Raw genomic sequence first — 23,738 nt, forward strand, 5'->3', positions numbered from 1 at the left:
GTAAGGCTGATAACCTGAGAGTTCACAACCTGAGACATGCATTCAAGTATGCTTTAAAACAAAAAAGTGGGACCTGTTGTGGGCTAAAGAGTTGATTAGAGCTCATTGACACACATCTATAGGAACAGTAACTGGGCTTTTGGCTAAAAACACCTAGGCTAATTGGACTCATCTGCATCCAATATTCTGCTAAATGAGGATGTGGTGGTGGTGGGGAGAGTTTATAAGGAAAGGTGAAGAAGCAATAAAGAGACTTCTCAGAGACTTCTACCATCACTGGTCTCCTGTTGGTGCTTCATCCACAGACCCTTTCTGTGTCCACATTACTGGCTCTGCTGGCCGGAGTACATGAGTATGTTAGTGAAAAATTAGAGAAGAGAGAAAATTCATGATGCAGAAAAGAAAAGATTTTTCAACTGTCTTTAAGAAGACAGTGACATAGTAGACTAGCTGGAGCAGATGTAGACAGGGTTGGGAGCGGTATGTGGAGAAATTTGCTCATGCAGAGTATATTTAGGCTGTTTAAATTTTTGTTAGTGTAATTAATGCACTGTAAAAGTGAGTTAGGAAGTGTGGGAAAGTTAAAAACGCAGGACAGTTATTTAAAAGAATGAATGAGTGAATGAATGAATAACCTTACAAAGTATTGAAAGCCTGCCGCAATCCTTAGAAATCATTTGCGCAGTTGGGACATTTGAGACCAGACTCAAGTCTTTATGTGTGACTTTCTTTACCAATGTTAATGCATAGATTCAAGCTTTGATGAGTTGAGCTGTTCGCTTAAGCAGGATATGAATTTACTAAAACATGCATGAGATAAAAGGAATGGCTAAATGGGTGAGGAGATGTTTTAAGGAGTGTCGTAATGATGCCATTGGACTGGAGGAGAAGGCATAGAATGTGAACGTGCTAGCCGTATGGAAGAAACTGCAAGAAGACAGTGATCCCTAAAGCACGGAAGTCCTGGAGCTGGGACCCGGGAGGAAGTAGGTCCAAAAGCTATGAGATGGTGCGGAAGAGTGAGAGAAATGCATTAACATGAAGAGTAGCATGGGACAATTTCCAGGGGTAACAATGAGCCTGAGTGGCTCTTGGGTATAACACATGATTCTTGGCAAATGTTGGCAAAGGGAGGCCAGATAATTTGTACAGCACTGTTACTAGCGGTGATCATAGTGGATCCCAAGGGGTGGCGGACCGAGGTCCTCAGACTAGTCCTATTATCACAGTTCAAACACTTGATGCAAATTGTCAGTTCTTTTAAAAAATAGTAAGATTTATTTTTTATTGCTAAGGCAGATATATAGAGAGGAGGAGAGACAGGGAGGAAGACCTTCCGTCTGATTCACTCCCCAAGTGACCACAAGGCTGGTGCTGAGCCAATCTGAAGCCAGAAGCCAGGAGCTCTTCTGAGTCTCCCACGCAAGTGCGGGGTCCCAAGGCTTTGGGCCATCCTCGACTGCTTACCCAGGTTACAAGCAGGGAGCTGGATGGGAAGTGGGGCTGTCAGGATTAGAACTGGTTCCCATTTGGGATCCTGGTGCGCCCAAAGTGAGAACTTTAGCTGCGAGGCCACCGTGCTGGGCCCGCAAATTGTAAATTCTTAAGTCCTACTCAGACGTGGTGAATCAGAAGCTCTTTTGTTGGCACCCAGAAATGTCTTACAAATAGTAACAGCGTAAAGTGAGCTAGCATTTGGATTACATGTTAATGTTGTTGCCTGGTTAAGTGGAAATAGACCAGTATTTTGAGGAAATAACAACCAGGAAGACTGCGCGGGGAATGCAATTATGTGAAAGAGTAAACTGTTAGCTATCAACATCAGAAAATTACGCCTTGTTAGGAAGGAACTTATTTCTAACTACGAAGCTTGTGATGTTTTCTCAGTATTCTTTATCTTCTCCGTTCATTGTTATTAAGCTCAAACTAAAATGACAACGTAGAGAGCAATAGCGCATGTCTCAGTACACAATCTCTCCCTAACTGCCCGTTCAGAAGGGAACACACCAGCGATTAGAGCAGGCGTCGGCTCTTGCCGACGTCACGGGTGACGGGCCCGCCCACCTTGGGCGCTTTCCAATCCCGCGTCTGGCGCCTCTAGAGGCGGGGCTAGCGCGGTGTGCACGTCACTGCCGCGCGCCGGGCGTTCTGTCGGCGGCGCGTTCAAAAGTTCCGGGGAGAGTTTAGCGCCCGAGTCCTGTGTGGGGCGTGGTTCCCGGCGTCTCATTCGGGGCTGAGTGGCCCTGGGTTCCTGAGGAGACGCCTCCGAGCAAGAGGATGGCACTCTCAAACACAGTCTCCCAGAAGGCGAAATTAAAGCGGAAGGCTCCCCGCAGTTTTCTCAAGGGGTTTTTTAAACGACAGAAACCACACCTCCGCCTGGAGGCGCGTGTCGACTTGCTGGTGAGATTCCAGTTCTCGGGCTGGGAGTGCACTGGGTGTGTGTGAGTGCAGTGTACGTGGTAGGGCAGGGATGGGTAGTGTGGGGGTGGGGAGGGGATGTGGCGTGTGAGGTGAGATGAGAAGTGAGGAGGGCCTGTGGGGTGTATGTGGTGGGGGTAGGCGTGAGGACTGAGATGCACGGGGAGTGTGGGGTGTGTGGTGGAGTAGGGGAAGGGAGGGGATGGGACAGGGGGTGTGAGGTGGGGGAGGGCGTATGGGATGTGTGTGGGGGTAGGTGTGTGGAGTGTGAGGTTTGTAGTGGCGTAGGGGAGGGGATGTGGGGGTGTAAGGTGCGAGGGTATATGGGGTGTGTGTGGTGGGGTAAGTGTGTGGGCTGTGAGGTGTACGGAGAGTGAGCGGAGGAGAGAGGATGTTAGTGTGGTAGGGGTGGGGAGTGTGAAGTGTGTGGTGCTTGATAGTCCACAACGGTTGAAAATTAGCATTGGATTCACACTTTCAGTTGGTAAATATCACACATTCTGGTTCTTGAGAAGGGTTTGGAAGATATAGTCTGTAAAAAAAAAATAGATTTAATTGTTCAGGATGCAGAAGTCGCATGCCTTTGAAGTGCCTTTCTCTTTTTATATTGCAGGTTGTTAATCAGACACACTGCCCTGTTTCCTTTTAATAGGCCATGTAGAAAAGAATCTTGAGCCAAAGATTTCTGAATGCTCTCCGGTGTAACTTCATTTTCCCAGATACGTAGTAGAGCATCTGTTCAGTTCAGTTTGTTTGTTTGGAAAGGCAGATATATACAGAGAGAAGTGTTGCGGAGTGCGAGAGAGATCACACCAGACTCGGCTGTAGGATGTTCAGGAGCAGTCTTTATTGCCCAAGCTTGGTGACGGCAGCTCCCGCTGCACTGCAGGAACTACTGCACCACATGGCAGAAGCCAGGGGTTTTTAAGCCCTCACCCTCCAGTTAGTTTGAAAGGTACACAGTGCAATCTTTTAGCAGGGAGGAGGAAGGGAAAGTAGAAAAAGATTTTCCATCCAACTGATTCATTCCCAGGTGGCCAAAACAGCTGGAGTAGAGTGGTTATCAAGCCAGGAGCAGGGGAACTTCTCCGAATCTCCCATGCAGGTGCAGGGTATCAACGCTTTGGGCTGTTCTCTACTGTTCTCCAAGGCCACAGGCAGGAAGTTGGAAGGGAAGTGGAGCAATTGGGGCATGAGCCAGGGCCTATATGGGATCCTGGGCATGCTGCGGAAGGATTTAACCACTAGGCCACCACACTGGGCCCTGTTTAGTTCAGTTTTAAGCCAGACACTAAAGCCTGTTCACCAGACTCTTGATGCCTGAAGCTCTACTAATAAGTAGCCCAAAAGAGCACTAAGAATAGAACGTTTCTGTTTTGGAATGTAGCATAAAGATCATTTCCCTAGGTTTACACCTTAAGAAACTCTTCCTGTGACTTGTCCTAAGACTGTTTGAGTGAAATGGACAGTGTAAGTGGGCACCTGCTTTTCCATGAGATAGGGCTAGGAATCTCAGGTATCAAGGGCATAGTTCTAGATGTGGGTGATGTCAAAGCCATACTCCATGATAGTCTTGAGCATGCATCGTTCAAGTTCTTAAATATCTTTACATCATCTTTTCTTTACAGCTTCTCTCGGAATTCTCTGCTGCCTCCCCATTTGTTGCCGACTTGCAGCATTTCTCGTTTTACTAGATTGTAATGGTCTCTTCCCCCACAGCACCATTTCCTAAGAAGCCAAAACAGCAGCCCCGCCTAGCCCCATCAAAGCGGATCTAACATCTGCCTTTTTTCCCCCATTGACTCTCCCCTTAGAGAAGATAATGCTGTTTTGTATCCTAAACTGATAGTGATGGTGGAACTGCAGATTAGCTGAATTAAAGTGAAGTTCATTTGTAAAGCATTCTTGGTTAGTTTATTTTGAAGTTTTCATTGGAAATTCTAAATAGGGGGAAAGAAAATGCTTGAATAAGGATAGCCCCAAGACTGTTGGTTTGTGTGGGTGGTCGAGCAGAGCTTTTTCAAAGAATTGTTTTTGTCTCATGTCCACTTATTTCTGCACTAAAGTGACCTGTGGACAGGCAAACTCCAGCTGGATGGCAGAGAGGAGTTGGGATTCCAGGCAGCTGGGCCTGTGGAGTTGGGGAGTGGAAGTTCTCCAGACCACCAACTGTTTCTGCCTGGTGTGTTGGGTTTTGGCTCTGTGACCTTTACTGTCTTTGTATTCTGTGCTTATGATTTTCTGCTTGCCTGTGCTCACAATGTTGCTTCACTTAAAGCAGGACATCATGATTTTGTCTCGGATCTTGACCCACAAGAAGAATGTCTGTCATGGTGGTGACATAGTGCAGCAGGTTTGGTTTAGTCACCGCGTGCAGTGGTGGAATGCCTTAGGCTTGCAGTTTGAAGTCCCAGCTGTTCCACTTCCAATTCAACTACCTTTTGATGCACTTGGAAAAGCTTCAGCTTGGCCACTGCAGCCATTTGAGCATTGAACTAGTGGATGGAAGATCTGTCTTTCCCTCTAACACTGCCTCTCAAATAAATACGTATTTTTTAAAGTGTATATATGTCATACTGCTAGCTGTTCTTACAGTGTTACAAGTTTTGTTTTGATGCCTTCCAGTGTACTGTACAGCTTCTCCAGTGGAAGGAACCAGTTTGCTTTCTGTGTCCTGTTATTTTTATCTGTCTTTTTTTCATGGCATTTCTTTTGCATGAATATGATCTTTATTTGACAAATTGCAATTCTTTCAAGATTAAACTCAGAAGCTGTCACCTGTTTGCCTTTATTACTTAGGGGTTTAATTCCCCTATTGGATGCACACTTGGAGACTTTTATGTTTTTAGTGTTGAGTGTAATATGTTGAAATTTAAGCGTTGTTGGGTATGTATGGCAGCTCTATGTGGATTAATATAATTTCTAGTCCTTAGTTCATAACACATGTGTTATTTTATGGTTTTGCATCAACTTTTTGTTTTCCTTTTTATTGCTTGTTTTGTTTTATGTGCCTGCTTCGAAAAGTTCATGGGAATGGGATTAAAATTTAGGTTCATTTTGCTGCAAAAAATTTAAATCAGTGCATATGAGGGGATCTAAAATTGTTGAAAAATGTGTATTGTGAAACTATGGATTTCTAACTTGCTTTATTAAAAAAAAAAAAGGTTTTCATCATATTTCAAAGGCAGAGATAAATGGGTATCTTCCTTCTGTTGATTTACTTCCGAAGTACCTGCAACAGCCAGCTTGGGAGAGGCCAGAATCAGAAACCAGAAGTCAATGGGTGGTAGCAATCCAATTATTTGAACCATAATCTGCTTATTCCTACAGTATGCATTAACAGGAAATTAGAATTGGAAACAGCCAGGAATTGAACCCCAGTGTTTTGGTTGGGATGTGTCTTGACCCTTCTGTTAAAATGTATGGTCTTCAAATTTTTCTTTGCATCATTAATCCATTTTTTTCCCAACAGACTTTTCAAGTACCATTTATCTATCTCCAGAGCCAGTATTGTAGAAAGATGGAACATTTGAGTTTTAATAAGTTGTCCAATTATCTTGTGGCTCAGTTCACTTTCAGCTTTGTCACATGAATTTTTGTTACAATTACCTAGTTGTTTGTGGTTTGTATAAAATCTGGAAGTGCTATGCCATTGGAAGGAAGAAGTCAGTGGACCAGGCTGTTGTTTAGCTGAGACTGTCAAATAGACACTTCTTTGTAAATTATCTTTGGGTTCCCCCCCCCTTTTTTTTTTTTGGTAGCAAAATTCTTGATAAAATGGCTTACTTTTTTCAGGTTTGAATGCCTGGATTAATGCCTGGAACTAGTTTTCTTCTGATGATTTTACTTTAAACCTTAGAATGTTTGAGTGACATCACTAAGATAGGTATAGGTCACTTAAAACGATTATTATAATAGCTAAAAAATATTAATTTGCTACCCATGGAGAGGAAGAGGGAAGGGTATCCTCATGTAGTATGAATCAAGTCTCAGAACTGTGTGGGTTGCCTAGCATTTATTTAAATTTCCCCGTCTATATAAGAAGGTATGGAAGAATCCTCTCCTCAGTAATGATCAGCAGCCTCCTTTGTGCTGCATGTGGACTGAAAGGGTGCTGGTGAAACTGAAAAAGGCTGCACAGTGTTCTTGTCTTTAGGCTATGTCAGATGAGAAATGACAGCATCACATTGTGAAGTTAGGGAATGTAGGGTGCTGTTAACTAACACAACCTTATATCCAGAGGAAGTTATAGGCGTATCAGGGAACTCTCCAAATCAGTGGAATGCCTACAGAGGGCTGCTTTTGTATTGTGGGAGAACTAAAAGAAGACTGAAGTGTGGAACTAGAAACTTAGGAAGTTTAAGAGCTGAAATAGGAAAGGCTTAGTAAATCGAGATTTAATGTTAAGAAATTTGGAATATAATCTCAGCACTTAGAAGCTATCTTTTAAAGTAGAAGATAGATTCATTGATAGAATTGTGCTACATTCGGAAATGTTTTTGCTACTAAATCTGATGCTCCTCACAGTGCACGTTAGCAGTTGGGGGTTGGGAATTGGGAGTGAAGCTGGGCTTCAAAGATTTTCAGCTACAGGATATAAGTCCCCCAGGCAGTATCTTAAATGTTGAGTCAAATGCCTATCCTTATTTTGTATTTTTATTTTGAAATAATAGATTCTCAAGAAGCTACAAAATTGTGGTTTCTATGTGCCCTTCACTCAGCTCGCCACAGTGCTAATATCTGGCTATGCTTCTTTGTAGGTTTACATATTATTAAAAGTGTATATGTTTGTTTTGTGGTAATTTTTGCGGGACAAGTAACTTGACTTTTATATGTATTTTGCAATTCAGCAAATGTAAAAATAACATCTTGAACATTTTAAAACTCGTAGTTGAAATCTCTTAGACTTAGGATGAGAGCCTAAGTTGCTGATGTGTTTTGATTTAAAATTTAGATCGCTGATTTAAATACATGATATCAAAAACAGGGTTATTGAGTCCTACATAAACTTTAATACATAGGAATTTTTTTTTTATTGGAAAGTCAGATTTATAGAGAGAAGGAAATATAGAAAGAAAGATCTGTCTTTTGGTTTATTCCCCAAGTAGATGCATTGGCCAGAGCCCAGCCAATCTAAAGCCAGGAGTCATGAGCTTCTGCCAAGTCTCCCACTTTGGTGCAGCATCCCAAGGCTTTGGGCTCTCTTCTACTGCTTTCCCAGGCCAAAGGCAAGCAGATGGGTGGGAAGTGGAGCAGCTGGGACATAAGACAGGAACCAGAGTCCATATGGCATTCTGGCATAAGCAAGGCAAGGACTTTAGCCACTAGGCTATGGCACCTGGCGCTAGGATGCTTTCTGATACTGTTTTTGTTTATGGTTCTTTGATCTTTTGTGTGTTTCCTTATTTTGTTTATTGCAATGATGCAGTCTTTGGAACCTCTGATTATGTAAGTTAAACTGGATCGGATCCTAAATAACTTTAAAAAAAAAACATTACAGAGGCTGACATAGTGGGTAAATCACAGCATATGGCATCCTGTAGGCTGGTTTGTGACAATGGTTGCTCCACCAGAATTCACCTCACTGCTTCTGGCCTAGGCCAAGCGGCAAGAGATGACCAATGTGGGAGATCACTTTGTCACCTATGTGGGAGATCCTGATGATACTCTGTCTTCAGTCTGTTCCAGTCTTGACGGTTGGAACCATCTGCGGTTTGTAGCAAGAATGGAAAATTCTTTGTTGGTCTCTAATGCTTTCAAAATAAATAAATAAATCTTTAAAAAATTAGAAATGATATTTTGGGATTTTCAATTTTTACAATGCATCATTGAAAGCATCAGTATTGGAGTCTAAAAACCCATTTGGATTTTTTTTTCTTTTGAAGATTCATCTGAACTGTTTACTGTTTGTTCATCGATTAGCAGAGGAGTCCAGGACAAATGCTTGTGAGAATAAATGTGGAGTCATTAACAAGGATCATGTACTGGCTGCTGCGAAGGTGAAATACAAATTTACTTTATTCAGTAATTAACAAATAACCACCTGATTCTTAAGTTTTGCCTGGTTTATGTAGCTTATTCAGCTTTGTTGAAAGAGTTGGGCTTTCCATGACAATGGAATTTAATTATGGAGTTATTTTTCCCTATATGCATCTATTGGGTTCCTGCTGGTAAGATTAATGGCTGTTTTCATACCATCATTTAGGGAAAAATGAATGCTTGACCACGCATATTTAGGCAGAGATAGTTTATCACTTTAAATTTTATTAGATCTTCTTGGTAATTTGTAATTGTTCCAGTTACCTAATTATTTAGTTTTCTAAATCTGAAATGTAAATGACTTGTGAATGAAGTCTTTTATAAGGTGAGAACTTGCGTTTTATTCTTATTTCTGTTTTTTATAAGAATATGTTGCTCAGAAGAGAGTTTTCCAAATATGTGCTCGAGAACAAAAGATTTATTAAATATGTTACCTCAACAGCTTATATGCTCAGATGGATGTGGATATCTAAGATGCTTTACCTCCTGGTTAGTTGTAGTGTTTGTATGTCTATATTAGTCACAGTGGTACTGTTTATGAATAAAAGTGAACAAGAAACTGGCCACCATGATTAAAAGGAGAATGATGGAGAAAACCTTTTTTTTCAAGCACATATTTAATTATAAAACTGAAAAATGCCAAAGGAGAAGAGGAATATTTACAGACTCACCAAAAGTGCAGTCATTGTTCAGAAGTTCAGTGTACATTTTTTTTTACATTTTATTGTTATTATTTTATGATACAGTTCCATAGGCTCCTGGTATTTTCCTTATCTCAGCCCTAATTTCCGCAACACTGCCTGGTTCCTCTATATCATTATAAAGTATAGTTCTTTATACACAGTCTTATGTCCATCATTTCGGGCATGGACAATGGCAGAGAGTCCAGCATCCTAGTGTCAAGATATAGTGAACAGTTTCATTGTAAATCTATCTTTGTCTGGAAACAGAAATGCATACTGCATTGTATCCTCACATCTGGATGTTAGTCTCCAATTCACAGCTGCTGTACATCCCTCAAAGGAAAAGTCATAATACAATCAACTTCCAGGAGAAAAATAGAAATTTACAGTGCCATGAAGTTAAATGACATGTTAATAGATATGACAGTCTCCATTACACAGCTCCTATACATCCCCTTAAATGAAGAGCCACAAAACAAAATCAACATCCAGGAGAAAAAAGAAATTAACAACACCATAAAGTTAAATAACATGCTAGTAAATGACTAACGTGTAGCTGAAGAAATGAAAATCAAGAACCTTCTTGAAGAAAATTATGCTACTCTATGATCTATGAGTCACTGAATGATTTAATCAGAAGAAAGTGTTTTGAAGAGCTGAACCTAACTGAAAACATGCAATATATTTTCCGCTGATTTTTTGTTGGTGAAGTGTGTCTCTTCTAGACAACAAATAGATGAGTTTTGCTTTTTACTCTATACCATTTGAGCTTAAGCCATTTATTCAGAGTTTAATATACATGGGTGGAACTTTGGTCTTGCCATTTTAGGAATGGGTTGTTCATTGGTTTAGTCTTCTGTTGTCATTTTACTGGGATGTTCTTCCCATTTGCCTTTGGTTTTGGTAGGTGCTGTTCCTCTTCTCTGTCAAGAGAACATTTGACCTCTTAATAGTCTCTTTCAATTCTTGAATATTTTTTTGGCCTGATCCAGCTCTGCTTCCAGCTTTTTGTTTGTTTCCCCCTGGTGACAGGAAATATCTTCCAATTCTGAGATTCTTCTGCTTGCTTCATTCTATTTTGGAGACTCTCCACTGTACTTTTAATTTGCTATACTGTTTTCTTCATTTCTGATATACCAGCCTTGATTTGAAACATTGAGTTCTTTGAACTCTTGCATGAGCTTTTCATTGTTGATCAGAAGCTTTAAAATGAGTCTTTTGGATTCTGTGTCCCCCATTTTCTGGATGACTTCCTCAGTTAACTCTAAGGTTGGCATAGGGTTTTGCTCCTTTGCAGGGGTGTTTTTGGTAATATTCATTGTGCCTTTGTCTCTTCTTTTGCTCTTGGTCATTGTACTTCTGGTTAGCAGAGTCTTCTCCTTGGGGCAGGTTTCTAAGCTCTGTCACCCACAGGTCTGCAATGCAGTTTTACTTATTGCAGTTGGTACACAACTTTTTACTTGTAGCCACTTGTGCCACAACCTTTTGTGAGTTCCAGGTCTGGGTTCTTATGTCAGATTTCCACGGTGGTCACCACAACCCCAGCTCTTGGCTCACCACTCTCCACCTCCTGTGATATCATGCTGAGGCTGCCCTGTTGTCTTTGCTACCTTTCTCCCACTTCCGGTTGGAGCAGTTCCCAGGATTAGGGAGACACCAGATGTCCTATCTAATTAGGTTGTTGGTGGCACTGATCTTGTTGGAACCTGTTGGACGTTAGGTCTGGGTGCCACACGGACCTATCTTCACCCGTATGATGCCACGGATGGTATTATTTTCCTGCAGGACCAATGCAATCCATGGACCTCAGCAAGTTCTCCGGATCTCAGCTCATGCGCAGTTCACTGTTGTCCCCTGCAGTCCTAAACTTTTGCTACAGTGTACAAAATGGCACCTGACATACCACTACTAGAGTTTTTGATCTGCTGGCCATCAGATCTGAGGGCTAACCAAACCTGCAGAATGCCACGTTGATGCAATTCATTGAGTCAGAAACAAGTTCACTGCCAGCTCAGCGCATGCTCAGTCTTTCTCCTTGCCTTTGTCTCCTACACAAAATGGCACCCAATTTAGCTCTAGTGGGCTGACTGAGCTATGAAATCCACCCTGTTCTCACACTGCCTATCTGGGATCTGCTGCTCCGTCTCTGCTCCTGTTCAAATCAAATGGAACAGCAGGGTGAATGTTTCTTTGGTTTTGCCTCCCAATCTCTCAGTGAAAGTCCCTTCCCACCTGGTTGCTGGTGGAGTTCCAGCTGCTGGTGGAGTTCTGATTGCCATTAGCCTAGTGCTGGTGGAATATCAGTCACTGCAACACCACACTGCTGTGCCTGCTGCTTTCCTGTGTCTGTGAGTCTCTAGATACTCCTCTATTCTTGTTCTGTCCTCTCCTATATCCTCCAATGTGTCCTCTCTGCTTCATCCTGATTAAACGTTTTTCCATCCATTTCAACATGGCCTTACCCTATTCCGCCATCTTGATTGTCCCCCATTGTACCTTTTATTCAGTTTTGCATGGTGGCATTATATTACTGAAGTTATGCATGGTTATGAAACATTATAACAAGCTGCTTTAAGATTATGTGAATTATTTAGAAATATGCTTGCCATTTTGCAAACTCATTTTGGTACATAACAACTGGCCTTTTTCAGTATCCGTAGTAACATCTTGTAGAATAGAGAAGTGCAGGTCTAGGCGATAGACCTGTTGATGGCTTCTGCAAAAGGCTCCGCTGTGCATTTTCTGGTGTTCCTTCAGGGGTTTGACTGCTTTTTGCACTTAGGAACATTGCAATGAGTTTGTAGATGTTTAAACTAAAGCTATTGTCTGCAGATAATACATGGATTAGAAGCTTGAAGACTGTATGTCATCATTTTAAACTTAAGGGTTTTTTTTTGTTTTATTAGTAAGCCAGATTGTACTTACCTAAAAATAAATTAATCTATAATTATGGATAGATGCTGTCCTTAATATTCTTAGCCTTTTTATAATTGAAGCATTCATTTTCCTCCTTGTTTCTGCCACAGTCTATGTATGCATTTTGAAGATTGTCTGCTTGATGAAGCTGTTCAGTATAAAATAAGCAGTTTTGGTCTCCAAATTGAAATTCCACCTCAAATATAAAATTTTTGGCATTGCACTGAATTTTATGTCATTTGTGAAATTCTTGAACTATAATAGATTTTTGGGTCTTAAAACATTCATCTCTGGATAAATTATTCAAAAACCCTCAATATCAAGTCACTGGTCTGAATTCCTTTTCGCTTAAACAAATTAACATCTGAAATGAAACGGGTTTTGAGAGTCTAAACATTTTTCATATTCATTGAGACATGGAGAGAAATCTGACTCTACTGATAAGGCTAAAGTTTCCTAATCATCTTCTAAATTGGACTTTTCAACTTGTTTACAAACAGCTCTCTTCAAACTATGCACATGAACTACTTAACTTTTCATTGAGGAATTGTTTTATTTTCCATAGGCATAGTATAATCCTCGTTTTTTTTCTCCCCTTACAGGTAATTCTGAAGAAGAGCAGAGGCTAGAAGTCACAGAACAGTGTCTTGAAATACCCTGTATTACTTTGGGTGGTAACAGGTCATAAGAGCATTTCCTCTAGATCAGTTTATAATATGGATTACTAAAACACTGAGTAGTACAACAGAACTTGATTTGTGTATTTTGCTGGGATTTCAGTATTTCAAGTAAATGCATAAGTCTATGTTGTTACACTTTTGGTTTTATTCATTCATTTTTAGGTGCTCTCTCGTTCTGTTTTATTGCAATTGCAAATGTTTTACATGCCAAAAATTAAGTATAAAGCAGCTTGAAGAGATGTACTTCTTAGTAGTTATATATATTTCAGTTTAGGTATGATTATAGAATTAATTTGCTCTAAAGAATAAAGTTAAATGTAGTTTTAATTTCAATGCTAGTTTCTACTTTTTAACTCAGTCTACTTTTGTTTTATACAATGGTGATGGTGTAATTTTCATTTGGAAGGTTATGAACATCAACCACGTTTTCCAAAATGTGCGCTAATAGAAATTACGGAGCAATTGACTTATTTTTTTTTTCAAGTACTATGATTTTAATAGGTGTTTTTAAAAGTGTTGCATATTATCCAAGTTATTAGTTTTAATTTAGAAATAATTATAGATTGCAAATTGGAGTTACAATGGCAGCATACAGAAGTGGTACATTCCACTTTCTGCAATGGTTACATCTTGCAACATTATAGCATTATAAGAAATACAGGAATTTGACATGTTTAGTATGTTTGTAGTTACACATTTTATCACGTGTGGATTTCAGGTGAGCAGTATTACACTCAATGTGTATTTAACTGTTTTATTACCACAGATACCTCTGTTTTTTTAGTTGCTACTCCCCCAGCATGTCTCCTGCCCACATTCCTTAATCCTTGGTGAACACCAACTTTTCTCTGTCTCTGTAATTGTGTCATATGAATGAAAACATGTAAGAAAAGATCCTTGAAAGTTTGCTGTTTTCCTGCATATCTGTCAGATTATTTCATGTATCAGTAGTTCATAGTTTTACTAATAACACGTTTCACAGTATATAGATTGTGTGTAGCACAAGTTGCTTAATCCCATTGCACATTTTTGTTATTTCCAATTTTGATCTATTATAAATAAAATTATAATGAATAATTTGTACAGATTTTTATATACACGTTTTCATTCTGGTATAGTTGCCTGATTATTTGTCTACTGAGTTAAATGGTGGTAAGCGTATATTAAGTTCTAAAAGTACAGCTAGGCTCTGGTGCTTTGGCACAAAGTATCAAGTTGCCTCTTGCAGTTTTGGCATCCCATATTGTAGCTGATTTTAGTTCCATCAGTTCCCATACTGGTTTGAGTCCCAGCTGTTCCACTTCTGATCCAGCTTCCTACTGGTGCCTGAAAAGGTGGTGGAAATGGCCCAGGTACCTGTGTTCCTGCCACACATGTGGGGGGACTAGACGGAATTCCAAGCTCTATGATTCTGTCAGGTGCAGCTTCAGCCATTATAGCCACTTGGGGAGGGAAACAGATGCAGGAGCTCTACTCTTCTCTTCTCTTTTTCCTTCTCTTTTCAAATAAATAAGTCTTAAGAAAAAAAGAAATAGCCAAACTGCTTTCCAGAATAGCTGTATTATTTATTTTACATTTCTTCTACTTTAATATTTTTCTTGTGCATTTTCCTAATGACTAGGCTTAATTAAAGCTTCTATAAGAAAATGGATCTTCTAAAAAATTAAGTTTATTTCTCACAGTAGTAGCTGCAAGTCTGAGGTCCTAGTGCCAACAGAATAGATTGAAATGCAGTTCCTCTTCTGGGTTGTAGCCTGCTGATTAGTACCCTCACAAGGAAGCAAAGAATGCTAGGGAGACCTTTAGATTTTTCTTAAGAAGGAACGAATCCAAATTTTGCCAGTTAGAACAGTTGCCTCCAAAATGCTCTTTTTTTTAAAAAAGATTTATTTTTATTATTTTGTTATTGGAAAGGCAGATATACAGAGAGGCGGAGAGACAGGAAGATCTTCTGTCCAATGATTCACTCCGCAAGTGAGCCGCAATGGCCGGTGCTGCACTGACCTGAAGCTGGGAACCTGGAGCCTCTTCTGGGTCTCCCATGGGCAAGTGCAGGGTCCCAAGGCTCTGGGCCGTCCTGGACTGCTTTCCCAGGCAGCGAACTGGATGGGAAGTGGGGCTGCTGGGAATAGAACCGGCGCCCATATGGGATCCTGGCACGTTCAAGGCGAGGACTTTAGCCACTAGGCCACGACGCTGGGCCCCCGAAATACTCTTCTAATAATCATAATAGGATTAGGACTTCATATATAATTAGGAGGCCATAAATATTCTGACCATTATAGCTAATAATGTGGAACATTTGCATATGCTTATTTGACTTCTGTGTTTGCTTTTGTAAACTGATTCTTCGTATCTCTTACCATTTTCTGTTTGAGTAGCTTACTTTTTCATTTTTGATGTTTGAGAGTTCTAGGTGTAAAATTTTGTCAGACATGTTTGCAAAAGTTTTCTTCTAGTCTGTACCTTGTCTTCTTCTACAGATCATACTTTTTTTTCTTTTTTAGTTACTTAAATTTTTTTAAAGAAGTCATTTCATTTTATTCAATATCTGTATGGCTCAAGAATCAATTCATTGAAGTGTATATTCTTTGTGATTACTGGGATTTCTAAACCAATTCCTTATATCATCGACCATGATATCGTCCTGGGAGCAATAGGTAACTTCTGAGGTTCCCTTTATACACTTTATATTGGAGTTAATATGATATTAAGTAGTTACCTATTTCTTGTTATTTCCCCCAGTTCTTTATTTTATTATTATTTTATGATACAGTTCCATATCTGGGATTAGTCTGTTATTTTACTGGGAAGGTCTCTGCTTTAGCCTTTGGTTTGGTGAGTGCTATTCCTTTTTTCTGTCAAGAGAATATCTTTAAGTATCATGGGGCAGGCCTGGAAGAGGTGTATTTTAACTTTTATTTATTGTGGAAGAATTTTATTTCATTTTCAAAGACAAAGGGGAGCTTTGCTGGGTACATTATTCTGGGCTGACAATTTTTTGCTTTTAGAATCTGGAATATGTCACTCCATTCTCTTCTGGCCTGTAGAGTTTGCTGAGAGATCAACCGTGAGTCTGATTACCCTTCCTCTACTGGTATTTGATTTTTTTCATGTGCACATTTAAGATCTTTTCTTTATGTTCAGTTGAAGAGAGCTGATTATCATGTGTGGTGGTAAAATTGCTTTGGTTTAGTCCTATTGGGAATTCTGTGTCCCTCTTCTTTCTCCAGAGTAAGGAAGTTTTCCTTTATTATTTCATTGATACATTTTTAAACCCAACTTCTCTTTCTGCACCTTTTGGAACTCACATAACTCTTATATTTGGCCTTTTAATAATCTCTTTAATTCTTGAATACATTAGAACCGTTTTGACACATAGGATGCCAAAATTGGTATTATTTTCTCTCTGGGACAAGTACAATTCCCTGGACTGGAAGTTAGTTTGCTCTCCACTCATTGCACGCACAGCATGTTGTCCCTGCAATCTGATAGCTTTTGCCACACTATATAAAATGTCCCCTGATATGTCACTGGTGGTGATTTGGATCTGCTGGCCATTAGAGCTGGGAGATGCCATGTTCGTGCAATTTGCTGAGCCAGAGATGAGTTTGCTCCCATCTTAGTGCATGCACAGTCCCATTCCAAAGCCTTTGCCTGACAGAGAAAATGGCATCTGATGTGGTTCTTGTGAGGGTGGGCTGTGAAATCCACCCTGTTCCTGCATAGCCTGTTTGGGATCTTCTGCTCTTCTTCTTCTAGTCAAATCAAGCCAATCAAGATGGGCAGTTCTTTGCCTGGGTTCACCTGCTGAGCTCCCAGTGAACTCTCCTTTCCATCTAGCTGCTGATGGAGCTCCAGCCACCAGGGGGTGGAGCTCAGATCTCTGCTTGCTGACTGCCACTGGAGTATTTATTTAGTCACTGAAACACCACACGGTTGTCTCCACTGCTTTCCCGTGCCCATCAGTCTCCAGGTGCCCCTCTGCTGTTGACCTGTCCTCTTATTTCCTGATTCACCCTGGCTGATGATTCTCCATCTGTTTAGATGTGTTTTGCCCTATTCTGCCATCTTGTTTCTCCTAAACTATTTTATATTATATTTGGAAAACTACAATTGAGTGTTCCATGTGGACTTCTGATTAAAATAGTGAGCGTCAGGGCTGTTGGGAGGCTGGGTGCAGCTTCTCCCTCCCATTTCCCCTCTTCCCCCAGAAATCTGGAAGTAATGGTCTCATCCACTTTCCCCACTCTAATCAACTATAACAATCATCAAAAATAACATTTATATGTAAAATAAATTTAAAAAAAACTGGAGGGTCAAGGTGTAGAGGAAGTTGTATGAGATAAATGTTTCAATTTTTTTGTTCTGTTAACATAAAGGTGGATGGGTGTCATACTTGCTGTCAAACTACATCAACACCTGGGAATGGGCACAGCCATTTGATGACACCTTGGAGATCCCGACGTGGGGAAGAATGTTCTAAAGTTATTACCTGAGTGCTTTTGATTGTTCTGAGACATTGGTTTTATGGTATCAGGGTTGAGAAAATCTTTCTAAGCTCTATTCACTGAGTCCACCTCTGTGTGTGCTCATAGACCAAACACTTGCTTCAAAGCTTGGTCAGGACACTTGTCTACCCTCTCCTCTTTCCCATTTGATGAGGTACTCAATGTCTTCTGGCTTAGATGAGCTGGTTTGGCTGTCATGTCCGCCATGTACATCTGAGTATGCAGTGTGTTGCACAGTCAGCAACTGAGGCACTCCCAGGTCAGACCACATTATCTTGTGATTGGTCCATGGAAGCCATGAGAAATTATTATTTGCCTGTCAGACACTCTAGTACATCTCCAGATTCCCTTCCCAGTTTTCCATCTCTCCCAAGTTTACCGCCTGTCCACACTCCATATGCACAGTGGCTTTTCATGCCCTGGTGGCAGCCAGATCATAAGTTTCAAAATTTAAACAAAGCAACCTTTTTTCTATTTGTTGGATTGTGTAAGTTTCATCAGGTCCTAGTAGATCTTAAAGAAACTTTTCTTCTCTGATTGTGTGAATGCTTTTAATCTCTGATTTGCTTTTTGTTGTTGTTTTAGTTGTTTTATGATACAGTTTAATAGGCACTTGGGTCTACCCTTCCCTTCCCAAATTCCCTCTCTTCCCCTCTGTTCTTCCTTCCAGTCCTACAATGGGTGTCTTTTGTGAATTTTCACAAATCCATCATGCTGCCACTGATGTGTCTCCCAATAATGTAGAGATTACCAGTTATTTCATTGTGAGTCCATTCTTGTAGTGCATGTATGAGGACTTAACTAAGCATATGATATGACATTTAGGTCAAGGTATGTTTGTGTATTTGTGAATATTCAATAATTTCAGCACCATTTGTTGAAAAGCCAATTTTGTCTTCATTGATTTTCTGCTGCAGCTTTATCAAAGGTCAGATGGGCATTCTTTGTGGGTCATTCTAGAATTCTTTACTCTTCCATTGATTTGTATGTTTTATTCTGTCCTGGTAGGACAGTTATGAGAGCTATATAATAGAATGATTCTTGATTCAGAATTTTTTTTACTATTTTAGTTACTTGACTTTCTACATACGTTTTTTTAAAATATGTATTTATTTATTTAGGAAAGTCAGGTTTACAGAGAGAAAGATCTTCTGTCTGCTGGTACACTCCCCAAATGGCCACAATAGCCGGAGCTGAGCCGATCTGAATCCAGGAGCCATGAGCTTCTTCTTGTTCTCCCACGTGAGTGCAGGGTCCTAAAGCTTTTGCAATCCTCTACTGCTTCCCTGGCCACAGGCCGGAATCTGGATGAGAAGTAGAGCAGCCAGCATACAAACTGGCACGTATATGGGATTCCAGCAGCACATGCATGGTGAGGACTTTAGCCACTAGGCTATCATGCTGGCCCCCCATAAACATTTTTGTGGAATGCTATTATATAGAACTTTCTACCCAACAGCCAGAGAATACACATTCTCAAGTGCTAAACTCATTTAAACATTTATTAACAGTGTAAATATTTATGTTGTGTAGTATCACACCTTCCTAGTTTACAGTGTGCATTAGCACAATCAGGGTAATAACAGTTTCTCCTTTGACAGTTTGTAGTTGGACCTTTGCATCTGTTCTGTTTGCTCCAGAAATATGTAATAATTCACTGCAAACTGTAGTCATCCCACTGTTCTGAAAAATGATAGAAACTTACTTGCTTAGTTTAGCTCTGATTTGATAGCAGTTATCTATATCTTCTCCATGTTCCTCCACCCCTTTAGACCCTAGAAATTATTATTACGTGTTTAGATTGAGGTTTTTGGTTTTTTCTTTCATGTCTAACAGAATGGGGTATTTGTGTATGCTATATTTTATTTAACATCAGTTCTCTCTTTTTTGTTGCAAATGACCTCGTGGCTTATGGCTGAATAATATTTCATTATGGGGTATACACCCTATTTTCTTTATTCTTCCTTCTAACTTTGGATACTTTTGTTGATTACGTATCCTGGATGTATTGAGCAGTGTTTCTGTAAACATAATGGAGCAAGAATCTCTTTGATACAATGATTTCATCAACATAATAAAATAACATCCAATGGAATGGGAGAAAATATTTGCAAGATACTAACAAAGGATTAACATCAAGAATACATAAGGAATGAAAAAAAATCGAGTATAAATATAAATTTAGTTAAGAAATGAACAAGGACCTGAATAAATATTTCTCAAAGGAGAAATGTAATAGCCAAACAAATTTGAAAAACACTCAATAGAATTTGTCACCAGGGCAGTGCAAATCAAAACCACCTGTTAGAGTGATTTTTATGAAAAACACAAAGAAACATACTGAAAGGGATTTGGAGGAAGGAAAACTCTAACACACTGCTTATGGAAATTTGAATTATTATAGTCACATTGGAAAACAATATGGAAATTCCTTATAAAACTGCAACTGGAACTGCCATATGATCCAACAGTTTGTTACCAAGTAGACAATATTAATGTATTAAAACTGTTAAGTTGTAGTTTGAGAATGTTTTTAAATTCACAGCCACCAAGATGTCTGCTTCTAGACCGAACAGCAGCACTACCTAGAGACAGCATATTGGCAAATACAGAGTGTCTGGAATTTGTTGAGTTCATAAAAGCCTGAGGACAGCTGGAGAAATCATTTGTATTTGGATAGGAAGATATCATCAGGCAGTTATCTGTAATAGGATGGAAGACAAAGGAGCCAAAAACTTGAAGCTCTGGTATTATATTTGTATTATAGCTAATTATTATTTAGACCTCATAATTTCTTATTGAGTCACTTCATTATATTTCAAAATTATTCAAATTTAATCTTTAGCTTCAGAAAAATTGGATGACATGTCAATAATACATTATTAATCAATTGAATCTAGTTTCTTCAGATGAAAACTTTTTAAATAAAAAAATAGTTTGCTTAAATTTTAATTACTTTTTTAAACAGAGCCAATGTGATTTGTAGGTGCTATTCTTTTAGATTTGTTTTTATCAGTATAAAAAGTAAATTTCTCATGTATGCCATGGGTATAGATCCAAGAAGATAACCACACACCTGCTATACCTTCCAGTGCTCCTTCATCCCTTCCATCTTCCCACTCTTCCCTCTCTTCAACAGTATTTACAGAATCATAATTTTAATCTAATCTGTATTCAAAGACTTAATGTGCCATTGGTAATAGTATTCCACAAACAAAAAATCAGAAGACCACATTTCTACTGGAGTATAAACATGGGCCACAAATGACAGTTTATCCCAACTGGAACATTTCATTCCTATAGTGTTTTTGTGTGTCCTATATTAGCTATTACATACAAGAAAAAACATATTTGTCCCTTTGATATTGGTTTATTTTGCTAAACATAATGGTTTCCAGTTGCAGTTCTTATGAGAATACTTCTTTGTGAGTGAACAAACTTCACTTTATTAGATGTACCAGTCAAATTTGAATAAGTAAATTTAATATTTTTCTTACCTTGCTTCCCTCCAAATATCTTACCTACCCAGCCAGTATTGGAAGCTTCAAAGAAGAAGAATTACTGAAGTTGTGTGGGAAGCATAGAACAAATTTAATAACCAGGATCATATAGTGGAATAAAAATATCTCAGGAAATACTCTGCAAAAGCGGTTGAGCTATTTAGTCTTCATTAAAAAACTGAGATACGTCTCATAATTATTCACTTCGCCATTAATTTGGAAACCAGTTTTCAGAGAGAAGTAACTTGATATCCAAATCATACTCAAAATTACCTGTGTCAGTTTTCATGTAGAGAAAAAGTTGCAGATAATACTCCTGATGAGTCTTGATAATCTAGGTGATATGAAGTTAGAACAGACATTTCTTAATTCTCACATAGAAGTACAGATTCTTTGGATTGTTGATCTCAGATCACGTTGCATTATCCTTACTTTAAATATTGTAAGGATGGTAGTCAGAGCTAAGTAAAATAGAATTGTGACCTAATATTAAAATATTCTTGAGTTTTTATGAACTCAGACTAAATAATGATTAGGAAGTCATGGTATAAAGGTAATATCCTCTATATGAAAATGCTTGTGTGTGTGTGTATATAATGTAAAGGGGGTTTTCTAAAGGTATGGTTTAGAGATTTTAATAATGAATAAAGCAGGAAAAACACATGTTTTTGCTCTCCATACCTCTGATTCACAGCATTATTTGAAAATGAACATTTTTGTGTTTTGACAGTATGAGTTTTCCTCTCATGTTTTGAGTGTGATGAAACTTCTTAACTGGAAAGTCCAGATTTCTGATTAAGCAATTTGTTCTTAGTAGACTTTTAAATCAAATTTTATCTCTCTGCTTTGAGAGCCAAGGTTTAAATGAGGGGGAAAACACTCATTTTTATTCCTACTGGCATAAAGTTTACAGATTTGCAGTTGCAAAACAATTGCTAAAAATATTTCAGCTTTGAAAATAAAGTTGGAATTTAGTGTTTTACAGTTTTCATTATAATTTCTTTGCACAGAGGAACATTGGATTTACATATGCTTAGTAGAGATGTTTATTTTGTATTTTAAATTCAAGTTAGTGTCCTAGAAATAGTTTTGTTCATTTATAAAATTTTGTTCTGTGGCTGTTTTTAGGTAATTATTTATAATTATATGTGCCTTTTATTCTCTTGCAGAAAGATTTATGTTCTTAAAATAGTGGCAGTTTTTAATACTATGTATTAGTTATTTTACAAAAAATATACTGAAATTTTAGTTGTGAATTAAATTATTGAATTCTTTATTTTAAATATGTATTTTAAAATATATAACAATAACTTAACATATAACTAGATGAAAATTACATATACATCTATATATGTATATATATACATATATACATTTGTGGCCAATTCATATTTTAAGTATGTATTAAGTAGTCATGAACTACTCTGACATAGGTTTGAGATCTAATAATGTGTGCCATTTTGTAAATACTTTCTGAATTTGTAAATATATGCTTAATCTTGTTGATCATGATTAGCTTGTGTTATGAGCTGAGAATTCAAAATGAAGAAAATGATATTTCTCCACCTCTGAATTTAACATCTATTTTTTTTAGAATTTTTTGATGTTGCAAATTATATTTAACAAATCAAGATCCTATTAATCACAGTGATATAATCAGATAATTTGGATCAAGACAGTCTTGATGGAGAGGTTTAGGGCCATCAAAAATTGGAAGAAAACTCAAAGTAGTAGAGTTTGATAAAGAAGGAATACACCATAAACTTAATTAAAGATTTGAAGATAAAATTGAAGTGGTTGTAAGAAAAAGTTACGTATGTTACAGGGTTATAACACCAGGTATTTGTGTTTAGCTTAGACAGGGGGCAAGAGGCAGTGACAGTGAGGGTTTTTTTATTTCCACTTTTTAAATATTATTATTATTTTATGATACAGTTCCACATTCCCTTATCCCAGCCCCAATTCCCTCTCCCCAACCTAGTTCCTCTATATCATTACTACCACATAGTTCTTCATACACAGTCATACGTCTGTCATTGCGGGCATGGACAATGGCAGAGAGTCCAGCATCCTAGTGTCAAGATACAGTGAATAGTTTCATTGTAAATCCATCTTTGTCTGGAAACAGAAATGCATACTACACTACATCCTCACATCTGGATGTTAGTTTCCATTTCACAGTTACTGTACATCCCCTCAAATGAAAAGCCATGATACAGAATCAACAATAGAAAGAAAAATAAAAATTTACAATGCCATGAAGTTAAATGACATCTTAGTAGATATGACAGTCTCCATTACACAGCTCCTATACATCCCCTTAAATGAAGAGCCACAAAACAAAACAGACATCAGGGAGAAAAAAGAAATTAACAACACCAAGAAGTTAAACAACATGCTATTAAATGACTAACGTGTAGCTGAAGAAATGAAAATCAAGAACCTTCTTGAAGAAAATGATGCCACTGCATGATCTATGAGTCATTGAAGGATTTAATCAGAAGAAAGTGTTTTGAAGAGATGAAACCAACAGAAAACAGCAAAATCCATGTGATATAGTTTCCTCTGATCTTTGTTGAAGTGTGTCTCCTCCAAATAATAAACAGATGGGTTTTGTTTTTTAATCCAGTCTACTAATCTATGATATTTGATTGAGCTTAAGCCATTTACATTCAGAGTTAATATGCATGGGTGGTAGTTTGGTCCTGTCATTTTAGGAATGGGTTGTTCATTGGTTTAATCTTCTGTTGTCTTTTTTACTGGGATGTCCGTCCCGGTTGCCTTTGATTTTGGTAGGTGCAATTAAACTCCTCTGGCAAGAGACCATCTGCAAGTATCATTTGTAGGGCAGGTTTGGAAGAGGGCAAATTCTTCTAATCTTTCTTTACTGTTGAAGAATTTTATTTCATTTTCAAAGACGAAAGAAAGCTTTGCTGGATATATTATCCTAGGCTGACAATTTTTTTTCTTTTTGAATCTGGACTACGT

General features: G+C 38.5%; 1 protein-coding gene across 4 annotated transcripts; it reads left to right on the forward strand.

Annotated features, from left to right (window-relative positions):
• The first annotated feature begins 2,150 nt into the window (after positions 1-2,150).
• CENPW (centromere protein W) lies at positions 2,151-13,832 on the forward strand. 4 transcript variants are annotated; one of them, XM_040965451.1, is made up of 4 exons: positions 2,158-2,431; positions 2,621-2,637; positions 8,307-8,420; positions 12,662-13,832. In XM_040965451.1, the coding sequence occupies exons 1-4, from the start codon at positions 2,278-2,280 to the stop codon at positions 12,686-12,688; spliced, it is 312 nt and encodes a 103-aa protein (XP_040821385.1). In that variant the 5' UTR covers positions 2,158-2,277; the 3' UTR covers positions 12,689-13,832. The 4 variants fall into 4 exon arrangements, with proteins under 4 accessions (XP_040821386.1, XP_040821387.1, XP_040821385.1 ...); XM_040965452.1 differs by lacking the exon at positions 2,621-2,637 and having other exon boundaries at positions 2,151-2,403; XM_040965453.1 differs by lacking the exons at positions 2,621-2,637; positions 12,662-13,832 and adding an exon at positions 12,170-12,655 and having other exon boundaries at positions 2,151-2,403.
• Positions 13,833-23,738: the final 9,906 nt, after the last annotated feature.

The sequence above is a fragment of the Ochotona curzoniae genome, unplaced genomic scaffold, assembly GCF_017591425.1.
Source record: "Ochotona curzoniae isolate NIBS_2020 unplaced genomic scaffold, NIBS_Ocur_1.0 scaffold_3890, whole genome shotgun sequence".
Classification (NCBI taxonomy): Eukaryota; Metazoa; Chordata; class Mammalia; order Lagomorpha; family Ochotonidae; genus Ochotona; species Ochotona curzoniae.